The sequence below is a fragment of the Vitis vinifera genome, chromosome 11 (assembly GCF_030704535.1).
Source record: "Vitis vinifera cultivar Pinot Noir 40024 chromosome 11, ASM3070453v1".
Classification (NCBI taxonomy): domain Eukaryota; kingdom Viridiplantae; phylum Streptophyta; class Magnoliopsida; order Vitales; family Vitaceae; genus Vitis; species Vitis vinifera.
In genome coordinates this window covers 2,772,045-2,791,419 of record NC_081815.1, presented here as the reverse complement: position 1 = coordinate 2,791,419, position 19,375 = coordinate 2,772,045, and the positions used below count along the sequence as shown (strand labels likewise).

Sequence of the window (19,375 nt, the reverse complement as noted above, 5' to 3'; positions counted from 1 at the left end):
GAGGTGCTAATTAAAATAAATTTAAAACTAATAGTGGCTAAGTATATTTATACAAAACCTCTAAGATTTGTGTGAAATTAACCATAATTTTTAAAAATTATTTAAAAACTTTGAGATATTAAAATAAATTATTATCTGAAATTTTAAAAATATAATATAAGTGCATATAAGTTATTACAATAAATTTTTATTTTTACTTCTTTATTATTTTGTAAAATTTTCAATAAAAAATAAAAAATTAATTCGAGATAAACATGTTAAATGTAATTAAATTTTTTTAGTTTAGATATAAATTTTGTTTAATGTCTGATAATTGATTTCTATATATAACACAAGATTAGATGGGAAATATAGCTATGAGTCAATTCCATGAAATAAATACAGGAAATACATAAATGCAGTGCAAACAAACAATTGAGAGGGACCATTTAAAGTTGGATGGAGGGTGGATGAGGATGAGTAGACTGTAGAGGCTTCAAACTTTTCATGTGGGTTTGTGGATTCAATGCATTTTACATCATTTCATTACATGAAACTCTCAAAGAATGAATGTTTGTAAAGAGATTTTTGGATCACAACCCCATGCTCTCATATGACTCTTCATGTTCTAGGTTTTTTTCCTATTTTTTTTTTCATTATATATATATATATATATATATATATGATCTCGAAAAATGTTCAGTGGATATAGATGGATGGAACGCTATGTATATTCTAAATTATGAAGTCTATCTTTAGTAATTATTTTTTAAAATAATTTTTTAAAATAGTTTCTAATATTTTATAAAATAAAAGTTTATTATAAAACTTGAAATATTTTTAACTTATTTTTAATATTTTTAAATATATTTTAGTAATAATTTTCATATCGATGTCTTATTTTTAATTGATATGTATGTTTTTGTAATTATATTTTAAAATATTTAAAAAATAAATAAAAATAACTAAAAATAATTAAAATATCTTATATGAAAATACCATTTTTTTTAAATTTTTGAAAACAAAAAATAAAAGACGGTTTCTAATTGTCAATGTATTTTTCATTTTTTAAAAATAAAAAACGATTTTTGAAAAACAATTGTCAATTAAAACAGTTTTCGTATTTCATAACAAGAAACATATTTGACAATAAAAAATTATTTTATGTTTTATATTATTAAAAACAAAAAACAAGGTATTTTTTAAAAAACAAAATTTAATTTTTTTTTTGTTTTTTCTTATTTTTTAAGAACTATTTTAATATATAATTATAGAAACATGTACAATAATTAAAAATGAAATACTACATATAAAAATTATTTTTAAAATAAATTTAAAAATATAAAAAAGATGTTAAAAATATTTTAAGTTTCTAAACACACTTTTGTTTTATAAAAATTAAACTATTTTAAAAAACTATTCTCAAAATTATTTTTGAAAACAATTATTTTAATATTATATTTTTTTTATCGTGAATTTAAATATATATGCTTCTAGCTTAACCATCAAGAACTAAATGAAAAAGAATACAAATTTGATTTCACCATTATTAATATTAAAAAATAGACAAGATATTCCAATTTGTGAAGTTAATATTAGTATATAATTTAAATAAAAATAAAAATGATTTTGAAAATATATTGAGACGGCCATCATCTTTACATCTACTTTGTGTACTCATTTCAATATCTCATATCATATCAAAACAAAGGCACTAATAATTCGTTTCCACTTTTTCCTTTCACTTACGACTTAACCCTTTATTCTTATTTTTATTTTCTATAAATTTGTAAAAAAAATTAATTTTTTTTTTTGGAAATTAATTGGAAAAAAAAGGGCCCATTTGCCGATTTCCAGAGATATTTGAAAATATTTTCTGGGTTTGAATCGATTGATTGATTATGGTAGGAAGAGGAGAATGGCGCGTGGAGGAGGGGGGACAGGGCGTCTCCCTACACACATGCAGGGGGAGTGGTGGGAGTAAGACGTCTCTCCAAACGACTCTCTGAAGTCTGAACTCTCTCTGCTACTCTACCCACCACCAAGTCACAAACGCCTCTACAACCCACGACGTGTCTCTCTCTCCCTCCTCTATTTCTCTTTCTCTATGTTGGGAGGGTGGTGATGGGGGCGTAGTACGCACTGGGCGTCCTTTATCTGAATCGGGATTGGCTAAGACGGACGTCATCTCATCTGGGTGCGTGACTCTGTTCTCTCTCTGCAACTCTGTCTTTTTTTGTTTTTCTTTTTTTATTGACTTTTCTCGTCATCAAGCGTCTTTCAAATCCACGGGTTTTCTGTCGATGTGTTTATAGATAAATAATTGTTTATTGTTTGATTGGGTTTTTTGACTGCTCTGGATTTGTTACTGTGACTGCCCGTGCACAAGGTAGATCGAGGATGTTATTGGGAATGTATTTGTGCAAATTTCGATGAGTTCAATCAAAGTTTGTAAAATTTATTTGTGATGATTTGTGGGGTTTTCTGGGTTTTGTTTGGTTTGAATCATTAGGTATCGGGTTGTGATTCAGTGGGGAGTGTTAAAGATAAGGTCTTGAGTGAAATCTGATAGAGTTTTTTTTTTTTCATGCATTTCCCTCGATTTTTCTTGCAGTTTCTCTTCAATTTGTACGGAAATCGCCCAGGAATTGCCTTGTTGGAATGCTCGGATTTGGGCTGGGTTCTCCTTGAAACAGAGGACGGGCATTGAGTTCGCGGTGTTTTGTTTTTTGTTCTAAGTTTCGAGGGATTGTTGGACTTGAACCTGATGAATTTTCGCGTGATTCTAGCATCTGGGTTTGTCTCCATTTCTTATTCTCAGTAATGGGGTGTGTTTATTCGAGGTCATGTATTGGGGAGGTTTGTACTCCAAGACATGCAAGAGTTAAAGAAACTGAAAATGCGAGAGCAGGTGCAGAGCTTCCCGTGTTCTCTCCTGCTTCTTCAGATGGGGAAGATGGGGAAATTAGAGATCAGTTGAATCAGTTGAGTTTAACTAGGGATTCTGAAGTAGGCATCACTAGGCTTTCTAGGGTTTCTTCTCAGTTTCTACCCCATGATGGGTCACGAACTGTTAAAATTCCATCGGGAAACTATGAATTACGATTTTCGTTTCTGTCACAGAGAGGATATTATCCTGATGCTCTTGATAAAGCTAACCAAGACAGTTTTTGTATCCACACCCCTTTAGGGACAAACCCTGACGATCATTTTTTTGGGGTTTTTGATGGGCATGGAGAATTCGGTGCTCAGTGCTCACAGTTTGTGAAGCAAAAATTATGTGAAAATTTGCTTAGGAATAGTAGGTTCCATATGGATGCAATTGAGGCATGCCATGCCGCATTCTTGACGACAAATTCACAGTTACATGCTGATAGTTTGGATGATAGCATGAGCGGCACAACTGCAATAACAGTATTGGTTCGTGGTCGGACTATATATGTTGCTAACTCAGGGGATTCCAGAGCTGTTATAGCAGAAAGAAAAGGGAAAGAAATTGTGGCTGTTGATTTATCAATTGATCAAACACCATTTCGGGCTGATGAACTTGAAAGAGTTAAGCTTTGTGGAGCGAGGGTCCTCACTTTGGATCAGATAGAAGGGCTGAAGAACCCAGATGTGCAGTGTTGGGGCACTGAAGAGGGGGATGATGGCGATCCTCCTAGACTATGGGTACCCAATGGGATGTATCCTGGCACGGCTTTTACCCGAAGTATTGGCGATTCAATTGCTGAGTCAATTGGGGTGGTTGCTAACCCTGAAATTGTTGTTCTGGAGCTCACACCAGATCATCCTTTCTTTGTGCTAGCTAGCGATGGGGTGTTTGAGTTCCTTTCCAGCCAAACTGTTGTTGACATGGTAAGGTATCCTTCTATCTTATTACAATAATCTATGTGAAAATGTGATTTTTAGCTTATTTGATTTGAGTGTTACTGAAGCCTAAAGTTCTCAGAGTTACATTTGTTCCATGCTTATGATTGTAGGTTGTCTTTTATTTGTATGTTTTTGCTGAATATGATATTTAGTTTTCTTTCTGAACCCTGGTGATCAATTTAGAATCTTGTGATGAATTGCATAAATGATGGCCTAAATCCATAACTGGAATAATTCAGGTATACAAATCATTTGTTGTTCTTGGTCTAGCATGTCGGTGGCTTTGAGATGTTTTGGAGTGTGAATTTCTTCCCCCATAGGAACAAATCCTGTTTGATTGCGCGATTATTACTTCCTGATAGATAATACCGTTTGATCTCACTGGGCTCACATTTATAAATCAAAAGAGTATGATATTGGGAAACATATTCCTTGTGTAGGGTTGATACAAATTTTGTTTGACACTCTTTTTGAGTTCCTGATTTCAAAATACATAATGTGCTATATCATATGGGTTTGGTGCTGGTGTGGGTCTAGGCATTCAATCCATGCAACTGTCAAATTTAAGAATACTATGACTTGGCTGGAAAGGATTTGGTGCATTGAGATAACATAATTAGTAACATTTTATATTTGTTACATAATTTATATGAGTACAAAATATAAATTATTTCATAATAACTTCTATTAAATGTTTTTTATTTATTGATTTTTTCTTTTATTTGACAATCCACCTAGAAAAAAGATTTTCTTTTGTAAAATACAACCTAACCAGCCAGTGGGTCTCACTCAAGCATTATTAACTTTATATATATTTCATTATTTGTTTGTTTTCGTGCTCTTTGTATATTCTTGGTGTACTAGGGTTGCGCCCCTACTTTTGCTGGGGTTGCACTGCCTATTTTTGTTAGGTGCTCTTGATTAATGTTTCTGATTGCCTATAAAAAACATAATACATTAGAATGTTTGAGGTATTTTTGGTATGTGTGGCCAGGTTTCTTTTACTTGAGAGCCCTTGAGGCATGCAGATTCCTTTTGATTTGCCTTGGTTGCCTAGCATACTAATTTTAGCTCTTTGGATACTTGTGGGTTCTTCTTATAGGATGAAGTTGGAATCTTGTCAGGAAGAGTAAATGGGAGGCCCTTCTTTCTTTTTTCTTTTCTTTTCTTGGTTTCATGTAATAATTTGTAGTTACAAGAAAATTTTATGAAACATGGAATTTATGTAAAGGTTGTTCTTATACTTATACACTTGAAAACTCAAACTAAATTATTTTCTACAAGTAAAACTTTATAGTAAAAGTATCCATCGATAAGAAACATGATACATCAACATCCAAGTTTTATTCACGATTTTGTAGCATTTGATAGTCATCCAGCTCAATGAATAACTAAAATGTGAGGTTCTCAGTCACACTAAGTAGTGGTATGGCCTCTTTGAAGTCATCATCTCTATTTTGACAGGGGAATGATTAACCAAGGCTTCAAAATAGTTGTTGCATGTTTCACAACTGAAGTGATATCAAGTCGTACAGGTAATTTAGTTAATCTCAAATATTCAACCTCCGGACATGATAATTTATTGGGAACATATTGATGATATAGATTTATCCAATTCCTTCCTATCTAAGCCCCTAAAAAAGTCTTCCCTCCTCACTGAATTAAAAATTAAGATGCATTAGATTCTCTACAAGTGGAACAAGGTCACTATATTTTAGGATATTTTTGTGCATCAAGATGGTTTTAGGGTCCTCTTTAGTTTTAGTCATACTTTCTTCAAATAGTAAAAGAAATTTTAATTTTCAATTTTTTATTTTTGGCAGCCGGGTCACTTGTCTAAAGGTTTTTGTCTCAAATGCTCTCATGCTTATAAAGGAGTTGTGGGAATGAGTTATTGGATCACCTTGGGAGAGTGCATCAGGGGTGATCTTGTTTTACTAGAAATTAGGGAGTGCGAGTTAGTTGATTCCCTTCGTAGAAATGCCACTTTCACTTGGTCAATTTGCAAAAGTTCTTTGTTTGATAAAAAATTACTTTTTTCCTAAATGGGATTAGATATCAATCTTTTGAAGTGAGGGCTAACTCTAGTTAGGTTGGAAAACATGTGGTTGCTTTACCTTGATTTCAAAGATTGTATGGGTACTTGATGGAGAGAGTTTCAAGGTGTGGATTGGGAAGGTCATAGGTTTATGAAGAGACAATAAGACATTAAAGCAAAATTGAAATGGTAAAATAAGATAGCTCTTGAGAATATTAGGAAAAGAAAGATAGCTTTCATTAGGGAAATTGCCATGGTAAATTCCTTCAAGGAGGAGAGCCTTGGAGTAATGAATTAGCAACCTATAAGATCCCTTGAGAAAGTGGAGTTGGAACAATTGTTTTTTGGGAAGTGTTGCATTGGAGCTAGCAAACTAGAGTAAAATATGCCAAGGAGGAGGACTTCAATTCCAAGTGCTCCGACATGATGGCTAATGGAAGAAGGGAAAGTTGATCAAATTTAGTGATTAAGGAAGGTGTGATGTTGGATGACCAACATAGTATCTCAAAAGAGATTTTGATTTTTCCTGGTAAACTTTACAATTAATCAATGAGGATTTGTGATGTTTAGAATGTATAGACTATCTCCCATTTAGTAGTTTGGAGTGACCTCTCTTAGAAATAGGAAATAGGAGAAGTGATCTTTCATGTGGAGAAGGAAAAGGCACCAAACCCAAATGGTTTTTACTTTAGCATTGTATATGATTGCTTTAACACAATCGAGGAGGTTTGTTGAATCCTATGATAGTGGAGTAGTTAATAAGAGCATTAATACCATTTTCACTGCTTTAGTGCGCGAAAGGAGCCAAATCATGGCTAAGTTGATGTTTTAGTGTTTACATGAGGATTTGTATGAGATCATTCATCTTTCTCAAGAAGCCTTTACCAATATTAGATAAATTTGAATGAAGTGTTGGATGATAAAAGATGTTTAGGAGGAGGGATTGTTTTTAATATTGATTTTGATTAAGGTTATGGTTATGTGGATTGAGAGTTTTCAATCATTCATTAGAAATAAAGGTTTTAGGTAGAGATGGAGATCATGGATTTGTGGATGCTTGTCATCAATGAGTTTTTATGCTAGTAAGTGGATGCTTTAAAAATGGGTTAAGACATCTAATAGGGGTTTAAGATAGGGCAATCCATTTTCATTCTTTCTTTTTATCGTTATTGCCATTGTGGTATCTTAATGATGAGAGTGGGAGAATGTGGTATCTTAGAGGGCTTTATGGTGGGTGCAAGTAGAATATGGGTGACTCATTTATGGTCTACTATTGATATCATTTTTTTCTTCAAGAAATAGATCAGATTTCACACAATGTCTTGAACCAATTTTATTGGTGATTTGACATTTTTCAGGGCTTAAGAAAAATCTAGATAAGAGCATCCTATTAGGTATCAATGTTAGTTAGGGCTAAGTTCTTTAATTGTCTATCCTTTTAGAATGTAGTGTCTTTTATTGGCTCCTTGTTATTTGGGTCTTCCTTTGAAGGGGACCCTAGAGCTGTTTCTTGCTGGGATTCAATTTTGGATAGGATTTCTTGATGTTTTGATAGTTGGAAGAAAGCCTACTTGTCAGTAGGTGGTAGAATAATTCTTGTTTAGTAATATTTGTTCCATTTTACCTTAATTTCCTATCTATGTTTAGGACTTTGGTCAAAGTGGCTCCTAGGATAGAGAGGTTGCAAAAGGTTTTTCTTTGTTCGGGATTGTAAAAGGAAAGAGTGATCATCTCATGGGTTTGGACCAGTTTGTTAGCCTGAGAGGGAATGGGTTTATAGTGTTGAGGGTATCCTTGAGAAATAAAGCTCTTTTGGGAAAGTGGTGCATATATATATATAGGGCACAAGGTCATCTTGAGTACCTATTGGCCACATTCTACTAGATGTTATACTAACATGGTTGTTAGGTGGTCATGTTGTTGCCCTTGGAAGGCTATTAAATAAATTTTCTGTCTTTTTGTCCTACTTGTTATTTTGTGCGGATGGTGCAAAAATTCGTTTTCATAACGATGTTTGGAAGGTAATCAATCAACATTTTCTTATCCAATACCCAAATCTCTTTAGGGCTGTGATTTCTCTTCCTTGGTTTTGAAATTTCAATTTTCTCTTCAACCTTTTAAATCAAAAGATTGAGGAAATTGTTATTTTTGTGTTTGCTTTAGTTGTTTATTTATCGTTCATTGTTCCTAATGTGAGATTTTAGTTTTTGGTTTCCTCACATTTATTCTTAGGTTTTTTTTTCTTTTGATAGATTCCTCAGATTTTTTCTTAGTTAGTTCATTCTTTAAGGCTTTCGTTACTTCTACACAACTCGATTCCCATTATCCTCATAAAATTGGTTTAGAAATCTAGAGCCCAATCAAAAGTAGAGAGGCCTTTGGTGTGGATTTTGGAAAATGAGTAGGTTAATGTCAATGATTTGCTCTGGTTAAAGAGGCCATGCAAAACACTCTAGTTAAAGTGGTGTATCATGTGGAAGGGGACTGGAGAATGAGTTGATTGTCTCTTACATAGCTTGATAGCATTGTCATTATGACATTAGTTGTTTGACTTGCTTAGATTGAAAGGGTTCCATCCATAAGCATGGTGGGGATGGTGATAATTTCGTTCAAGGGTTTTAAAAGACTTCATGGAGGCATGACTCTTTAGTGTATTGCTAGCTTCAAATTGATTTGAATTAATTGATTGAATACAGGATTCTTATGATATATGAAGGAATTTGGAGGCAGTTTGAAACTTAGTTTTTTTTTTTTCTCATCATTCTGATTTTATTAATGAAGCCTTTGCAGACCCTTATGTGGCCCTTATATTGCTAGATTAGAATCTAATGTGCAAGTTGAGGTTAGTGGAGAAGACACTTCTTGTATTATCATCACCACTAGTGAGTTTTGCCAAGTTAAATTTTGGTTGGTGTTCTTTGAGTCACTGAGGACAACTAGAAATTGGAGGATTGCTTAGGGGTCATTTTGGTACAATGGTGAGAGCTTTTTTCTACACCTACTGAAGAGGGTTGCTCTATCAGGGCTGAGATTTTATCCGTATCGGAGGGCCTTTCTAGGCTAAATTTTGATCTTTCCAATCTATTGGTGGAGGGGGATTTGCCATAGTCATATCTTAGTTGCCTAAGGAAAAAGGATGGCGACGGAAGTTTGATGGTTGGCTTTGTCAAATTTTCTATATTACTTTAGAGTTGGGTTGTTCCTTTTGTTAGGGTCCTAGCTTGACCAGTTATATGGTGAATCTTTTAGCAAATCATTGGGACAATATTTGGTTTCTTTTTTAATGTATTTTGGTTTCTTTTTTACTGGATTTTCTTTTACCTTTAGTTAGTTATATTGAATAATATTTTGGATTGTTTTTATGACAATCTTCAACTGTGCAGTTAGCTTTTTTTGATATTGTACAGCAGATTGTGTTCTTGGAAGGATTTCTTATCCTTGTTTGTACTCACTAATTAAGTGCAATGGAATGATTATTTCTGATTCTAAAATGAAAGTGGAAAATAGCGACTAACAAGGTCATTACGTTCAAACCAAGTAATTACAGACCAGAAAACAAAGGGCCTACAAAACTATAGCTTAAGTTTAAAAAATCATGTTATATTACTGAGGAAAGGACATGATAGAGATGATCAAACTTTAGAACATGAAACATGGCAGTAGCAAGAGCTAAGGATCTGATCATTGTGACATGCTTTGCCACATTTTGAGGGTGAAGCCTATGATGGAGTCAAATAGGCTCTTCCATGCTAAGTGCTTATTATAGGGGGAGTATGATGCTTTGCTGTTTGTGGCATGCACCTACATGTGTGCATGGTAAGAGCCTTGGCTTTTGCCAGCAAGCTATTCAGAGAGTTATGACTGGCATTGTGAACTTATTTCTTGTCTCCTCAGTATCATAACAGTGACAGCTTAGATGCTCTAGTTCTTTTAGACCCAATGATTTTCCTAGCTGTTCAGCAGCTATCCAGTTTCAACTTAGTAAATTGATTAGCCCTTGCTTCCTTTTGCAGAGAATCCATTGCTTTTAAATTCCATCTCTGAAGAGAGAAAAATAACTGCAGTTCAACTTGTGTTAATTCTCACTCCCTTATATTTCCATCTCTGAATAGAAATTGCATTGGCAGATATAGTGCCTCTTCTCATGTTTATAATTGTGTTCCTGATTTTGTTACTGAATTTCCAGGTTACAAAGTTTAAGGATCCCCGTGATGCTTGTGCTGCAATTGTTGCTGAATCTTATCGGCTTTGGCTACAGTATGAAACTCGCACAGATGACATTACTGTGATAGTTGTGCATATTAATGGGCTAACTGATGTGAGGGCTTGTTTTGCTCTGTCTATTGTCTTTTATCTGATTTATATTGTGCTTCACATGATCATTTGTTTATTATTTATATATTTTTTGTGAGTTCAGTCAACTGATTTTGTCTTCTTTCATCAGCCTGATGTTGGACAATCAGCAAATCCTGGTGCTATTTCAAGACCTCCTGTTCCACAAGTCGTGGAAGTAACAGGATCTGAATCTCCTTCAACCTTGAGCTGGAATTCTAGGAATCATCGGGTAAGGCATGATTTATCACGGGCACGTCTTCGTGCCATTGAAAGTTCTCTGGAGAATGGTCAAATTTGGGTTCCTCCATCTCCAGCTCACAGGAAGACATGGGAAGAAGAGGTAAACCTTTTTCTATTATAAATATTGCTTTTGACACAATTTTATATGAAGAGAAGACTGGAACAAGTTTATCTTACAATGAGTCCTTATCCCATACATTTGTGGTTAGCAATTTTATTCACATATGTCACAGGCACACATTGAGCGGGCATTGCATGACCATTTCCTATTCAGGAAGCTTACTGACTCTCAGTGCCATGTCTTGTTGGATTGCATGCAACGAGTTGAAGTTCAATCAGGGGATGTTGTAGTGAAACAGGCTAGCTCTCTGTCTCTCTGTCTGTCTGTCTTTCCCCCTTCCCTTCTTCTCTTTAATCTTTTTAAATTTATAATTGAGTAGAGTTCTTCAACTGTTGTGCATAACCTGGATATTGTGTGTATGTGTATCAGTGGCAGATATGGATCAAAGTTCATCCAAGTTGAGCATAATCTCTAGAAAAGAAGTAACAATTACAATTTACAGACATACTATTTCTATCTTTAAACTACTAAAAGCATTAAGAAACAAGAATTTTAAGCAGAAGGAATTAAATAATTAACCTGAATATATTTTATTTGTGTCTCTGATAGGAGATTTATAAATTGTAACCATAAACAGATTTCCATTCAAGTTCTGAGTATGTGGTGGACATAATTGGTGATGAGAACCTTTATCAAAGCTGCAAATACATATTCGCCACCACTTTTCTAGTTTATATTCTCATGCACATGGGTAGGCTAATGCTGCTTGACTTAGAGGTTTATTTTTAGTATGCTGAACCTCAGGTCTGCAGGCTTCGCATGCCAGAAATTAAGGACTGTTTATGTAAATGCAATTTTTAACTACAGTCGTATTCATAGCTGCAGAAATGTAATTGATTTTGTCTTTTGCAGGGTGGTGAAGGTGACTGCTTTTATGTTGTTGGCAGTGGAGAATTTGAGGTCTTGGCAACCCAGGTTCTAACTTTTGTTATTTGATGCAACTTCAGATTTACTAATTTGTGTAACGCCATCAGTTTCTTCTTATTGTTGTTCAAACCATTTCAGAACTAATATAAAGGCTACCTTGATAATCATCCTTGATCAATTCAATTATCTTCTAGTTTTCCAGTTGTACATTTTGGAGGTTAGATTATTATTATTATTATTTTTGTTTTTTGATATTGGTGTTAACAAGATATTATGGATAACAGGAAGAAAAAAATGGCGAGGTGACTAGGGTTCTGCAACAGTATACAGCTGAAAAGTTATCATCCTTTGGCGAGCTGGCACTCATGTGAGTTATCATTTCACTCCTTCATGCTGGGTTTAAATGACAATTTCATTTTTGTTAAAAATGGATTGGCTCATCAATTTTCAACAAGTTGGTATTTTAGTTCATTAAAAATTAAATAACTATAAACTGGATTAGTGAACAAATAATTATAATTATTGAGCCAATTTCAATTCAATGAAACTTGTAAAAAGTTGTAGACTTTGCAAGCACTTTTTGAATAGGTTCAGAAATAATCAAAATAACACAATTGTGAACACATTGTCAAAAACTGCTAGATTTTATTAATGATTGCACAAGCTTTTTGAGTACAATATTTCTGATGTTGTTACATTTGTGCATTTGTGGGTTGCACAATCTTGTTAGGGGTATAATTTCCTGGAAAGTTGGTGCAGTTCCATGACATATGTAAAAACTGTCCAGTTAAACTTTTCTTGGTAATCAGTGTGGTCCTATTTATTCTTACTACTTCTTTTTGTCCTCCTTTCCTCTCTGTCTGTGCATGTCCTTTTTTGGGGATATGTGGTATTTCAGGTATAACAAACCGCTACAGGCATCTGTTCGTGCTGTGACAAATGGAACTCTTTGGGCTTTGAAAAGAGAAGATTTTCGAGGAATTTTGATGTCTGAATTTTCAAATTTGTCATCCTTGAAGTTGCTTCGGTCAGTAGATCTTCTTTCAAGGTTGACAATCTTACAGTTGAGCCACATTGCAGATTCTCTTTCTGAAGTGTCCTTCTCTGATGGGCAAACTATAGTTGACAAAGTAAACTTACTCTATCCAAAAACATATTCCATTTAATATGTGTTATTATTTTTTTTCGTTAACTTTTTCCAGCTTGTGCTTGCAGAATGAGGGTCCTGTTGCTTTGTATATCATCCAAAAGGGACAAGTGAGAATCACTTTTGATCCAGACTCAATAAGGAGTCCAAGCTTCGGGAGCCTTGTATCTGACAATCAAAAGCAGGATGATGATACAGAAAGCAGTACAGAGTTTGTAGTGAAGACTGAGGGAAGCTATTTTGGTGAATGGGCACTTCTTGGTGAAAATATTGGCTCTTTTAGTGCAGTTGCTATGGGTGATGTGGTGTGTGCTGTTTTAACAAAGGAAAAGTTTGATGCTGTTGTTGGTCCATTGGCAAAGCTGTCACAGGGTGATGAAAAGTACGATCTAATTTCCTGTAGGGAATGTTACTGTTTATATCTTAGGGGATATTTGCTAAACCAACTTAATGAGTTAGTATAATTTATAGTTCATTAAGCAAATTTAGTCTATTTGGTACAATAACTTAAAACAATAAGTTCAGAGAAATCACTTTTTCTGAATCCAAAATAGTTTTGTGCCTTCCAAAACTCTTGGCTTCTTATCAACTCTTTAACACACTTGTTAGATTTTCTCTCTTTTATCTCTCTCATAAGCTCATTACTTAATATTAAAAAGGGTAAATATGTGAATTTAAAACTTATTACTCAGTGTCCATTTAGATACACTTCCTGTTCTGTTTTTAAAATCAGATAACTGTAGTGACTTTTATCTAAGATACAAGAACTCTTTGAGGCTTACATTGAAGAAGTAATGGTTTTAAAAACTGTTAAAATAAATTGAGATATTAAAATTTTTTTACTATCTTGAATTTTATAATTTTTGAAAGTGATTTTAAAGACATAACATAAGTCTATAATTTTTGTACAAGATGTTCTACTTTATATAGAAGTTTCTAATTTTAAAAATAAAAAGAGGAAGTGTATCTAAATGGACACTGAGTAATGAGTTTTAAATTCAACTAAGTAAAATTCAGATTAAGTTATCTTAAGGTGCTAGTGGGTGTTTGGTAAAACCTAATATTTAATAGTATTAAGTTTTAAGTTTACCAAATGCCACCTTATTGAATGAAATTGGTATTTTCAATGCAAGGTAGTTTGGAGCTTTATGATTGACAAGTACTTGGTCCTTTCTTGTTCTTAAGTGTTTAATACATTAGAAGTACATCTTACCCTGAAAATACTAATGTTGTTTAGGTCAAGAGACCATTCAAGAGACTATTCTTCAAGCCTCCCTAAGGAATCTGTCAAAAATATTGATCCTTCAACTCTTACGAAAGTTCAGCCTTCTGACTTGGTAAGGAATAATTAATGGGTCTTGCTAACGTCCATGTTGCAAAGACCTTGGTTTTGAAATAGATAGACATCTGAAATTATCTAATTTTGTTTAGGAGTGGAGAACCTGTTTATATTCCACTGACTGCAGTGAGATTGGGCTTGTATTGTTGAGAGATTCAGGTTGGTTTATTTTATATTATCTTAGTTTATTTCCTCCATTGCACCAGTTTTCATTGTGTCACTTTTTGTTTTGGTTACTTTTTTTAAGATATTATTTCTACATTTATGTGAACGGTAAACTGACTGATGAAATGCTTCTTTTTGGGTCTGACTGGCTATCAGAAAATTTGCTAAGCTTGAAAAGGTTTTCAAAGCAGAAGATCAAAAGGCTTGGGAAGGAAGCACAGGTCTTAAAGGAGAAGAATCTAATGATGAGTATGGCTCCTTCAGCTTGTGTGCCACAGGTTCTATGCACTATTGCTGACCAGAACCATGCCAGTATCCTGCTGAATACATGTCTTGCCTGCCCATTTGCTTCGATACTTCACACTCCACTAGATGAACCATCTGCACGGTTCTGTGCTGCCTCTGTTGTTATTGCCTTGGAAAATTTACACAAGGTTTGATGTCTAGAGTTCTTTTTCTACCTTTTTTCTTCCTCAACTGCTAACTGTGCTTTGCATATACCATGATTTCAACTTTTTTTGGGGGTTTTATTTTCTTATTTGAATTTCAGAATGGTATTCTCTACAGAGGTGTGTCTCCTGATGTTCTAATGTTTGATCACACAGGACATTTGCAGGTTGGTTTTATTATGGTATTTATGCTGCATTATATTGATTAATAGATGTATTATTACATTTCCCTTTTCTCTGTTCTTATGAAGAAGAGCAACTTGAAAAATAACATTCTTCATTATTTTCTTTTCCCTTGCTGTATTGTAGCTTGTAGACTTCAGATTTGGGAAGAAGTTGGCTGATGAAAGAACATTTACAATATGTGGGATGGCAGACTCTTTAGCACCAGAGATAGTCCAAGGAAAAGGACATGGCTTTCCTGCTGACTGGTAAATATTAAACTTGTATAACTTCGGGATTTGTCCTCACCTTGCACAGTATCTTGGACCATTGAATGCTGTCTCAAATTAGAAAAAAAAAATAAAAAATCCAAGTGTGAATCACAAGAAATAAAAGTGGTAATTTTAAATTTTGTTTTCATTCTGAAAGACAAAAAAAAAAAAAAAAAATATATCTAAACAGAAGCAGAGTGCTTAGGAGAGCCCAATGGTTCTTTTTCTTATTTGTTTTTGGGTAACAGTGACTGCACTCATCATCTGGAATAATACATCTGTGGAAATCGTTTGCGCTATATATATTGATTAATTGTTTTTCTTTATCTTATATTGCTTCTGGGGAAAGCAATTGGAGTCACTAAGAAATTTCTGGATATGGCAAACTTGTTTGCTTTAGTGATTAGAATCACTATATGTGAACAATTTGTGGTGTTTGCTCTATATCTTTCCTTTTAAATTGCTGGTGTCCTGGAAATTTTCTTCTGAGTTTTAAATATGTGCAGGTGGGCACTGGGAGTCTTGATCTATTTTATGCTACAAGGTGAAATGCCATTTGGATCATGGAGAGAAAGTGAGCTTGATACATTTGCAAAGATTGCTAGGGGACAGCTAAACCTTCCGTGCACCTTCAGTCCTGAAGCTGTTGATCTCATAACAAAGGTCTTATTTGAACTTTTAGTTATTTCCTGTGTTTTTTACTGTGCCTGGGGGGAATCTCAGGATATTTTTGAAAGCTTTGCTTATTTTTATAAATGAATTGATTTAGTTACTTGAAGTTGATGAAAGCACAAGACTTGGAAGCCAAAATCCAGATTCTGTCAAAAGCCATAAGTGGTTTGATGGGATTGATTGGAAGAGACTGACAGATTCTAGCTTTCCTGTTCCACATGAGATCACATCTCGAATAGCTCAACATCTGGAAAATCACACAGAGGACTATACCATTCATTCACTTTCCCCATCTCGAGACCCAGAAGAACTTAATACTCCAGAATGGCTTGAAGAGTGGTAGAAGAATTCTTGGAATGGGGTTTCAACCAGTTATAAACATTTTTCAACTGCATTTCTTTTCTCCCATGCGAGAATTTTTGAATTAATATGCACCCTGAACTTACAACACAAGATGGAGAAAGTGAGTGAGTTGCAGAACAGAATTCTCTCTCAACCCCATGATTCTCCTTCGCATGATGTACAGAACAGCATTGGAAATTCTCTTTTAGCCCAACTGGCCATTTAAGCAGCTCAATGGGGGAGGTCAGTTAATAAATTTTTAAGATTTTAATGTCTTTTTTCTGCTTTTGTAAATGCATAAATATGTAAATGATTTAATGGTCCACTTTTATTTTTTCCAAAAATGAAATTCTGGTTCTCCAAAAACATTGGCAGTGGTGGCTTTAAATAACCATATTTCCTTTGCCAAACCACTTTTCATTTTTTTTTTGTTTTGTTTGTATTATCAATCATAGACGAAGAGATTGGCATGTACTTACTTTTTCAGGAACTGTCGAATTGAGCTGTGTATTACTTCAATAATTGCAATCAGGTCAATATAGGGAACTTTCCTTGCTGTCAGAATATCAAAATTACCATTCTTTTTCCACCCATTTTTCTCTTATGTTGTCTGTTGCCTTGTTTAATTTTCATATTCAGTAGTTGTATCTGAAATTCTGCTTAACCCTCATCAACCCACAGATACTACTGTAAAGGAGGAAGGTTGATGAGGGCAATAGGTTGTTTTAGAAATTGGGAGTGATTGTGTAAGTTTTTATTTGTTCCATTTCCCTCATCTTGTAGGTAATTTTATTGATTCGGGTACATATATAGAATGATTTATTGAGTGATGTTACTCGCACCCACCTAATATGTTTTTCCACCCATCTTTTTGTCTTTTTAAAATCCACAACTAAATATGAAAGCTCATCTTCCTCGCACGCATCCCACCCCAACCCTAATCCTCAGTCTAACCCCGTTCCTTCACTTCTTTCCTTTTCTATGAGATGGGGCCGTGGCAAACCACCATGACCGGCAGCAGCGCTTGGCTGCACACTCGTGAACTGTTACTCATGATGAGGCATTGCCACTGTCTTGATAGTCAGTCATAGCAGCAGCCCCTCCCCTATTTTTGGTTTCAATTTATGAAAGGAAAGATCTGAATAACAAGAAAGAAGAGGAAGAAAGGAGGAGCCCATGGAGGGGAGGGGGGGAAGAAGCAAAGGGAAAGGGTTAGGGAAAAGTGTGTTTTGAATCATTGAAGTAAGGTCTCCGATCATCCATAATTAAACTCAAAACCCAATGAAAGAGTAGAAATTGAAAGGAAGGATATTGCCTTAAAAAAATTACTAAAATACCCTTAATTATTAAATAAAAGAACTAACGGTTACTCTACCTTTCTCATTCTCTTTTTGATTTTTTCACCCTTCTCTTACCTATTTATTAGTGAGACTAACTTGAATGATTTATCAATCATTTTTCTCCAACAAATTGAACATGAAAGTTAAATTGTTAAAAATTATTATTGTTAAATGTATTTTTGAAGTAAATAATTTTTAAATACCTTATCAAATATTTTTTTTTTCAAACTTTCATAATATATAATAAATATTATTTTTTATTTCAAACTTACATTATTTCTCATATATATTAAACAATTTTTAAACACCTTATAAAATATTACTATTTTTTATTTGTTCTAATTTGCAAATTACACATCATTAAATTTTTTTTTTCAAACTTATAGAATATATAATAAATATTTTTTAAATACCTTAGCAAATATTTTTTTGTTTCTAACTTACAAAATAATAAATATGTTGTCCATTATTTTTCATTGATCTTAATGGCATAGTTTGGTAATAATAATAATAATAATAATAATAATAATAATAATAATAATAATAATAATAATAAACTATCGATAATCGTTTTAATGTCAAACTCAAATTGTTTAAAAATCGTACAAAACCTATTAAGAGTCTTGTATACTTGACATATTTTCCTTGTACAATTGGTATAATATTGTATAGTAGTGTAAATTTTATATCTCTCCTAAGTTATGTGTCCATGTAGATGTTAAACATGTTTTTAATCATTTGGTTGGAAAAATGGTGGATTACTTATGATCCAAACTTTTTCCCCAAACATCATTATTAGGGAAAGCATTGGAATTTTCATATGGGAGTTAAATAAAGTGTATGTCATGGGTATACAATCCTTGGGTGACAAGGAAAATAAAGAAATGATTCAAAATCAATTGAATTTTTTCATAAATGGTAGTCTTGTACACTCTTGTGCACTTAATATATTTTCCTTATACAGTTAATGTAATACCTTTATATAGTGGTACAAATTTCATATCCCTCCTAAATTATGTGTACATGTAGGTGTGTTAACCATATTTCTAATTGTTTGGTTGAGAAAATATTGGATGACTTAGGGTCAATTTTTTTTTCCCTAAACATCATTACTAGGGAAAGTATTGAAATCTTTATGTGAGAGTTAAATAAAGTGTATAACATGAGTATACAATATGTGGGTAACAAGGAAAACAAAATGAAGTGGTTCATAATTGAGAAATATTTCACAAAGGGTAATTTTATACACTCTTGTATACTTAGTATATTTTCATTGTACAATTAGTGTAATACCCTTGTATAATAACACAAATTTCATATCCCTTTAAGTTATGTGTTCACGTAAGTGTGTTTATTGTGTTTCCAATGGTTTGGTTGAGAAAATGGTGCATGAGTTAAGGTCAAATTTTTTTCTCCAAACATCGTTACTATAGGTATTGAAATTTTCATGTGGGAGTTAAATAAATAGTATGACTTAGAGCCAAACTCTTTTGAGTCTTTTTATTATTTTCATATGAAAAAATAGTACTAAACAAGGTTTTCAATTTTCATTTTTAAAAATAGTTTTTATTTTTTAATTAAACTTATTTTCAAAAAGAGACCATATAGAAAATAAAATTTATTTTTAGAAATAAAAAATAAAAAATAAAAACTAGAAAAATATTTTTAAACCAAACTCAAACCAAGGAAGAAAATATCGTGTATCGAAGGGTATCGACACGATATTTCATGGAGAAATATTGGCCCGACGATATTTCGTAATAAATCGCGATATATAGGCGATTTTGGCGACAAATCGACGATTTTTCCCAATATATTGCATGGTCAACGCGGGTCAATGAAAGTCAAATGCGCTACAGTGCAGTCAGCCACTTACCATCTGGGCTAACTAGCCCCTTGATATATAATGTGCAAAAAATATGTATATACTTAAACTCAGTATATAAAGAAAATATTAAAAGAATATTTTAAAAAACAAATTAATTATAATTATTTTATAATTAAATGCAAAATCTTTTAATTAATTACCAAAAA

At 33.3% G+C, this 19,375-nt stretch overlaps 1 protein-coding gene across 2 annotated transcripts; it reads left to right on the top strand.

The window, feature by feature from the left end:
- The first annotated feature begins 1,671 nt into the window (after positions 1-1,671).
- Positions 1,672-16,590, top strand: LOC100266345 (protein phosphatase 2C and cyclic nucleotide-binding/kinase domain-containing protein). 2 transcript variants are annotated; one of them, XM_010657981.3, is made up of 16 exons: positions 1,672-2,176; positions 2,594-3,837; positions 10,077-10,208; positions 10,335-10,565; positions 10,699-10,824; positions 11,439-11,501; positions 11,738-11,820; positions 12,352-12,583; positions 12,669-12,982; positions 13,838-13,937; positions 14,032-14,098; positions 14,261-14,538; positions 14,655-14,720; positions 14,863-14,984; positions 15,494-15,650; positions 15,757-16,590. In XM_010657981.3, exons 2-16 carry the CDS (start codon positions 2,803-2,805, stop codon positions 16,000-16,002), a joined length of 3,252 nt encoding a protein of 1,083 aa, XP_010656283.1. In that variant the 5' UTR covers positions 1,672-2,176; positions 2,594-2,802; the 3' UTR covers positions 16,003-16,590. The 2 variants fall into 2 exon arrangements, with proteins under 2 accessions (XP_010656283.1, XP_010656284.1); XM_010657982.3 differs by having other exon boundaries at positions 2,166-2,368.
- Positions 16,591-19,375: the final 2,785 nt, after the last annotated feature.

Coding starts and splice junctions, on each gene's coding strand:
- LOC100266345 (XM_010657981.3), top strand. CDS start 2,803: ATGGGGTGTGTTTATTCGAGGTCATGTATTGGGGAGGTTTGTACTCCA. Junction 12,983..13,837: donor CTGTCACAGGGTGATGAAAA/GTACGATCTAAT, acceptor AATGTTGTTTAG/GTCAAGAGACCATTCAAGAG. Junction 14,721..14,862: donor ATCACACAGGACATTTGCAG/GTTGGTTTTATT, acceptor GCTGTATTGTAG/CTTGTAGACTTCAGATTTGG.